Genomic DNA, 7,713 nt, shown 5'->3' with positions numbered 1-7,713 from the left:
ATAAAAGCTGTCCCTGAATAACCTGAAGGGAGCGCGCGGCGGCTATTTTTACCCACATATCCCTCTTTCTTTTAAATATTATTAGGTAATAGAGGCTGAGAAGGTATGCACTGTTTATCTGAGTAGTTGTTAGTGAATATTTTGATGCATCCTGGTTGGTTTATGTCGTGTAACGCGCAGGGTTTATCACATCAGCTACATGGGGCGTTATCCATCCTCCAGGACATTATGCAGCGCACCCGCATCTGGATGAACACAGTGCAGTGATGATGTATTATTATGCATATTTTTATTAGTTAAACTGACCACTGGGAGCAGGCCTCCTCTCTGACTGCATCATGGTCAACCTCTGCTGCCTCTGCTGCGGTGAAATCCCTCAACCCCGCCCCCCTCCGTCCGGCCAGGCGGGACCACCGCGGGATCCCCGCTCCGTGCAGCAGCAGCAGCAGCAGCAGCAACCTGCTGGCTCCGGCCCAGACCGTGTGGGGCTGAGGGGGCCACAGAGAGGGGGAGCAGACCGGAGTGAACGGAGCAAGTGAATAAAAAGGAGTGACTTTATAATCTGGCTCTGATATGCGAAAAGTGCAGCATGCTCTCCTCCGATCTGGACTCTGCGGAGGACACGGCGGCCAGTGCTCCCAATGATGCTGAGGGAGAGGAGCAGGAGGAGGAGGAGGAGGAGGAGGAGGAGGAGGAGGACTCACCGGCTGAGAGTGATGTCCTGGAGGAGGTAGGTGTAGAGACATGCATTATCTAATTCTGAAGCAGAAACATCAGCTGGAAACAGTCTGATCAATTGATTAGTTTTAGAAAAGTGTAACAGCAATTCTGAGCCCACTCTCTGATGCAAGTTTCTTCAGCTCATTTTATCAAATTTCTTTAAAATTATGCAGCTAACTCAGATTTAAAGCACACACACTTTGATTTCTGACCATAAATCCTTTATTGACATCCTCTCAGTGCAGCCGCTTCCACCTGCAGCCAAACAGCCTCTCTGCTTGCTCAACTGCCAGAATAGTCCATTTCATACAGTGCCACTACAATTCACTGATGTGGAAACATCACAAAAGCATGCATTGCATTCACAAAGACAGTTGTTAAGTTAGCAAGCTGTTATTTTTTCTAAGTCAGACCCTGGTTTTCATGTGTTGATCGTGTGTGTGTGTGTGTGTTTGCTTCACCATGCCCCCTGTCTTTACTGTCATGGAGTAATTACTGTCATCCCATCTGCAGGGATTGGTTGTGTGCAGCCAGCCATGCATGGATAGTAAGAGAACGGGAGTTGTCTTACCTCAGAGTCATTGTCCATGTAACTGCTAAGTCATGTTTTATACTGCAGGGTAAATTAAAGTACAATTGCTTGTGTCTTTTTCGCAGACATAAGATCCAGTTAGCTAGGGCTTTTATATTCTTTTAAATGACTTGTTTATGTATAAAAACATACAAAAAATATACAGAAATCATCCCACAGTGTTTTTCAAGTAAATAAAATCTGTATTTAGTCTGTAATGTCTGCAGTCAGGAGGCCTGCTCAACTGGAAAGTCCGTCTCCTGTGGCACACAAGAACTGAATCCCTGTTTGCTCCATAAATAACTGAGGTGGAACCAGCAAAGTGACGTCCTCACCCCCGTGTCAGCGCAGTAATGGATGGGCTGGTTGTCAGCATAAATCGTTTCACTCCATAAAACACCAGAGGTAGTCCACGAGAATGCAGCATCTCATGGGGGACGATTGTCACCACCACAACCAGACAGAAATATTAGACAGGACCATGAAGTCATTTTGGGCTCCTGATAAATGTGACTGACAAGATGGGCTGAGATTAATTTTGAATGCTGTACCCTCCTTTGCAGCACAGTAAATGTTGCAGTCCTGGTCTGATGTCTTTGTGCGTAACGGGTTACGCTCCAGCTTCTTTTACTGTTAGTGTTACTGATGAAATGGCTTTAGGCCGGTGTGTCTTTGCTGAATGGGACGATCTGACTTCTGGTCAGTATTGCAAATGTGAGCACTTTCTGTTTCTGTTTGTCTGCCCTGAGCTAACCACCCGATACTCAGCAGATATAGAGCAGAGACGTGTGTGTGTGTGTGTGTGTGTGTGTGTGTGTGTGTGTGTGTGTTCAAGCAGTGCTGGGAGAAGTATTCAGATTTTTTTATTAGCTAAAAGTTGCAAAATCACACTTCAAAAAATACTGCATTACAAGTAAAAGTCCTAAAATGTTACTTTAACATTCATTGTGTACGATTTCGGGGGATTTAGTGGCATCTAGTGGTGAGGACCGCAGATTGCAACCAGCCAAAACTTCTCCCGGTTAAATTTCCTTCAGTGGTTATTGTTCAGGAGGTTTTTACCAGGAGCTGAACTATCCAAAGAGCTCTTTCTCTCCACCTATGAATCAGAATTGTCTTTGTTCTTATGATATTATTTTATTGTATATTGTTATACACCGATCAGCATGAATAACATTGATCATCTTGTTACAATGCAGCGTTCTGTTGGGAAACCTTGGCTCCTGGCATTCATGTAAATGTAAATGCTTGTTGAAGGCAGGGCCCCCCTCAACAGGACAATGCACCATGACACAGCACAAAAACTCCTCAGAGATGGCCCAAGGAATGGGACACAGAGCTCAAGGTGTTGACGTGGCTTCCAAATACCCCAGATCCCAATCTGATCAAAGATTTGAGGGACGTGCTGGTACCCCAGAAGTAACCCCAATCTACGGGCCTTGGACCTGACTTGGCTCTGACCTGTCAAGGCATGAACACAGCTTCAGATCTTTTGGGTCCTGTGGGTTGTGAGGTGGGGTAACAGCACGTCCCACAGATGTTTGATCAGACTGGGGTTTGGGGAATTTGGAGGACAGGTCACTGCCTTGAGGTCTCTGTCATGTTCCTCGGGCCACTCCTGAGCAGGTTTTGTGGTGTGGCATGGTGCACTGTCCTGCTGAGGGGCCAATGCTAAATTCGTCTTGGACTCAGGAGCTGCTCAAGTATTGCTGCCTTACAAATAATAGTCCAGGAGAAATGTAGCCTACACCTTAGAGACACCAGCACACAACAGAGCACCATAAGCAAAGCACAACACAACCCCTAAAGCAGCAAGCAACATTATTTAAAATCTTAATTGAGGTTGGCACAAATTAATTTTTAAAACAGTTGAGTTTATATTTGGGCATCCTGTATTGTCTGCCTGAGGGTTAAACCTTGTACTCAGTGTGGGGAATGTGAGAAGACTCAGACAGTATCCTTTAATGTCCAAGGTTTTTAGGATGTTGTCTACATATACACAAGTGCTACCTTGTGATATTAATGTGACAACTTTACCAGCCAGTACATTTGCCCTCATGCAATATAAATTCAATTAATTTAAGAGACAGATGTGTGAAAACACCTCAGTTACTATTTATTTATGTCAGCCGCTCTGACTCACAGCCTCCCAGGGATACTGCGTGTTTTAATTTAATTCAACTGAGCTTTCTTTGGTTTGATTTACTTTGTGCTTAGCTATGGAAAAGCTCGGCGATCTATAGTGCAGCCACATTCATTTGCATTTCCACAGCATGTCACCGCCAGGTTTCAGGGCCTCATCGCTCTAAGTGCCTTTTCCTCATTACTCTCTGTCTCTCTCTGCAGCAGCGTCCGGTGAACCAGTCTCTGGGTGCTTGTGTCTGCCGGGAGTCCCATTGGCGCTGCCTGCTGCTCTCTCTGCTCATGTACAGCTGCCTGGGCGTGGTGGCCTGGTGTCAGCTGACCCAGGTCACCAAAATCAGCTTCAACACCGCCCTCACCTCATCCTTCACCGCCTCCTTCACTTCCTCCCTGCGGGGGGCCTCCGGGATGGGCGTTGGGGGACACTCAATGATCTACCACGACAGCCCCTGCTCTGACGGCTACATCTACATCCCTCTGGCCTTCCTGCTCATGCTCTACGTCCTATACATGGTGGAGTGCTGGCACTGCAGAGCCAGGAGCGAGCTGCAGAACAAAGCAGACGTGGACAGCGTGTATGAGCGCGTGCTGCGGATGAAACAGGCCCAACCTTGCATATGGTGGAAGGCTATCAGCTACCACTTTGTGAGACGGACCCGACAGGTCACTCGATACCGCAACGGGGACGCCTACACCACCACGCAGGTGTACCATGAGAGAGTGAACACCCATGTGGCTGAGGGCGAGTTCGACTACAGCCACTGTGGGATGAAAGATGTGTCACGTGACCTCAGGGGCTTAGAGGGACATCCGGCGACTCGGCTGCGCTTCACCAAATGCTTCAGCTTCACAGAGGCTGGACCAGAAAACGACTATCTCAACCAGAGAGCCAGGTTCTTCTCTGAAATTGAGGGTTTGGACGACTACATGGAGGCCAGGGAGGGGATGCAGCTGAAGAATGTGGACTTCAGAGAAAACCTGATAGTCTACGTGGACCCAGATAGGATGCCTTGGTACAGTTCCCAGGTGGCCTTCTGGCTGGCAGCTCTGCTGATGTTGTCCTGGCCTCTGAGAGTGCTGATAGAGTACCGCACTGCTTATGTGCACTACCGCATAGAGAAACTATTTGGGTTAGAGTACAGCCACAGCAGCCCCTCTCCTCTAGATGAAGACAGGCCTTTGGGTAACAACACTGGCTGCGTTATCCCAAGAGTAGACACACTGGACAGCACCGAGATGGAGTGGCACATACGCTGTAACCGTCAGCTGATCCCCAGCTACTCAGAGGCCATGCTGATAAACATGAGCACAGCAGACTCAAACTCATTACGAGACACTGACTGCACCTCGTCCTCAAACTGCTTCCTCCTGGACAGCAGCCAGACTGCTCAGAGTTACGGCGCCCTGCAAAGCCAGGAGGACTGCGAGCAATGCAGGGAGCCAAACGGACGAGGCGATGCAGGAGGCAGGAGGAGGACCATCACCAGCTCCAGCTGCTCCTCCATCTTCTCCTGCCGGGGAGCGCTGCTCCACTCGCACCTCTCCTCAGACACATCCCGCTTCTCCCTCTGCCGCATGTACGGCTCCCATCGCACCGTGGCCCTGTGGAGGAGCCGCAGCAGCAACCTGACTGACCCCTGCTGCGTGGATGAGCAGTGCTGCCGGTCGGACTCCAGCCAGCTGGCACTCAGCGACAGTCCACCGACTTATAGGGACGCTCGGTTCTTTCCCGTGCTGATTGTGCATCGGGCTGAGGGGTGTGGGGGTGAAGACGGGAGAGAAGTGAGGCGGTATTACATACGGAGAGGGTCGTCCTGTGTGGAGACGGCTCTGTGAAGGACATAAAGACACTTGTTAGTGAGGGGGATTCAAATCAGTCATGACAAGTGGTGTTGGTCCCTGTTTGCTCTAAAGACAGAACAACATTAAAGGGATAGTTTGGGTTTTTTGACTTGGGGTCAGTGTATTACCTACAGTAGATGTCTGTCGGCATGCTCCTAGTTTGGAGAAGCAGACAGGAGTACTGCCATGAAAGCTGAGCAGTGTACTGCTGTGGAGGGGGGCAGCAGCAAATCGTGTTTTAAAGGGCAGGTCCATCTCCGTTCTTTTCTGTCTTTTTCAAATTGAAACTCTTACTCAGCCATTATCAAAAAGCAGTGACAAAGGTTACATTGCTGAGCTCCTGTAAAGTGAAATTACTGTTTCTGTCAAAGGAGTCTGGTGACTGTGGATGGGAGCAGCAGCAACAAAGTATTTTAGCCTCCTAAAAAAAGGACCACCTAAAAAAATCAACATCAGTTAAAGTGTACACTATATTTTGAATATTTTCATCGCTTTACCTTGCTGTCAGACAACCCTTTCCAACAGGGAACTGAAGCCGTTATCTACACTCTCTTCAAAGACACCAGAGGCCTTTGACAAAAACAGTAATTTTACCTCACAGCACATGGAGGTTGCTAGTCTACCCGCTGCCTAGTTGGCTTGTTTTGTGTGACATTCCTAACCAAACTAATGTTGAGTCCACAGCACTCCATGGTTTTATATATAGTAATGACATCATATAGAAATCTACATCAGGTCACATGGGAAAATGTTTTTAGAAGGGCTTAGGAAAATAGCATTTTGAGGCTAAAACATACAAACTTTGCCCAACATTTCACTTGTTCAGATTTGGATACATCAAGAACGCTACTGCAAAGCTACAGAATGAAATAAAAAATAAAGGTTCAGCTAAAAACTAAACACCAACTTGACTTTGGTGTTTCAAAGCAGTGGCTCCCAACTGGTCCAGTCACAGGGTCCAGATTTCTCCTTAGTCATTAGTTCAAGGTCCACACAATTTAACATATTCAGCGTCATACTTAGCCATGTAGTTGAGCCAGTTTGCTGTCTGCTAAGTAGCTGTCCCTTATTAACTCACTCTTCGGCAGAAAATAGCACTTCAAAATAAAAGCTCTGTGTCCGAAATTCATTGTTCTTCAAAATAAAGTGTGTTACAAACTTTACAAATTTGCCAGTCACTTGCGGTCCATTCAGAATGGACCCGTGACCCACTTTTGGACCGCGACCCATCAGTTGGGAATCACTGTTTTAAAGGGTTAGTTTGCCACGCCATAACACAAACAAACTAACTGATTGAGGCAGTGGTAGACTAGCAATGCCTGTGTTCTGTGAGGTAAAATTACTGTTTTTCTCAAAGGAGCCTGGTGGCTATGAAGAGAGCATAGACAACAACTTTAGTTCCCCATTGGAAAGGGCTGTCTGACGGTAAGGTAAAAAAAGAAACTACATTTTTAATATAATGAACAGATAAACTGAGACTTATTTTTTTTGTGTGTGTGGCTAAAATACATTTTGCTGTTGCCCCTATCCACAGCAGTACATCGCTTAGCTTCTGTGTCAGTTAGTCTGCTTCTCCAATTTGGGGGTGTGCTGACCACCATCTACTGCAGGTAATACAGTGACTGTGGATTAGAGCTGGCACGATACCAGATTTTCACAACCCAGTTATGTTGTCAAGAGAATTCATGATAATGACAGTGTCGCAATATCCATAAAAATTTTGATTAAAAAGATGCTATCAGTCAAATTCATATTTAACTTTGTTTATTGTGCAATATGTCTCTTTTTTTGCCAAATGAATTATAACTGAAATATGAGTGTAGAGAGGTGGAGAGAGAGTCTGTAACCATAACGGTATAAAAGCTTACAAAAAGAGCAATTACACTTATTGGATAATGAAAAAGCAACAAGATGAACTGATAAACAAATGTTCCAAAAGGCTGAACATCTGCCATCAGTATAATCCCTTGCGCTTCTTTGACGCTGCCTAACAAATAACAAGGAGAGAGAAAAAACTGTCGGGTCTGATGCCATGATAACTGACCTTTAAAAACACATGTAACATTTCAGATTTAAGGGCTAGCAGGCTGAGAAACTTACTCTACAAACAGTGGTGGAATCTGCAGGATGATGGAGGCGGATACTGTCTGGCAGGAGGAAGGAGATAAAGCAAGAACAGAAATAAAATGGAGATGATTTAAGAGGTGCTGATTTATTTACATGATATTATCATAGTATGTGTATGATTAACATGATATCTACATTTAATTTTTTAAATTTAACGGTTGTCAATACCAGTATATCGCAACACCCCTACTGTGGATGAATAACTCATACAACACCACTTCAAAAAATCCAAAAGTTTTATGGAGCTCCACTGTAAATATGAAGTAAAAGAAACTTAAATACAGACTTCTATTTTTTAACAGAATCACCAA

General features: G+C 45.9%; 1 protein-coding gene across 1 annotated transcript; it reads left to right on the top strand.

Moving 5' to 3' along the window:
* The first annotated feature begins 22 nt into the window (after window positions 1-22).
* si:dkey-13p1.4 (transmembrane protein 151B) lies at window positions 23-6,583 on the top strand. Its single transcript, XM_049596002.1, has 2 exons — window positions 23-730; window positions 3,638-6,583. Exons 1-2 carry the CDS (start codon window positions 590-592, stop codon window positions 5,267-5,269), a joined length of 1,773 nt encoding a protein of 590 aa, XP_049451959.1. The 5' UTR covers window positions 23-589; the 3' UTR covers window positions 5,270-6,583.
* The last annotated feature ends 1,130 nt before the right edge of the window (window positions 6,584-7,713 follow it).

Source organism: Epinephelus fuscoguttatus, linkage group LG14 (assembly GCF_011397635.1).
Source record: "Epinephelus fuscoguttatus linkage group LG14, E.fuscoguttatus.final_Chr_v1".
Classification (NCBI taxonomy): Eukaryota; Metazoa; Chordata; class Actinopteri; order Perciformes; family Serranidae; genus Epinephelus; species Epinephelus fuscoguttatus.
The sequence above is the reverse complement of the archived record's forward strand: the minus strand, read 5'-3'. Positions and strand labels throughout refer to the sequence as shown.

Excerpts from the sequence above, each read along its gene's own strand:
- si:dkey-13p1.4 (XM_049596002.1), top strand. The coding sequence starts at position 590 with ATGCTCTCCTCCGATCTGGACTCTGCGGAGGACACGGCGGCCAGTGCT. Across the intron at positions 731-3,637 it reads AGAGTGATGTCCTGGAGGAG|CAGCGTCCGGTGAACCAGTC; the intron begins GTAGGTGTAGAG and ends CTCTCTCTGCAG.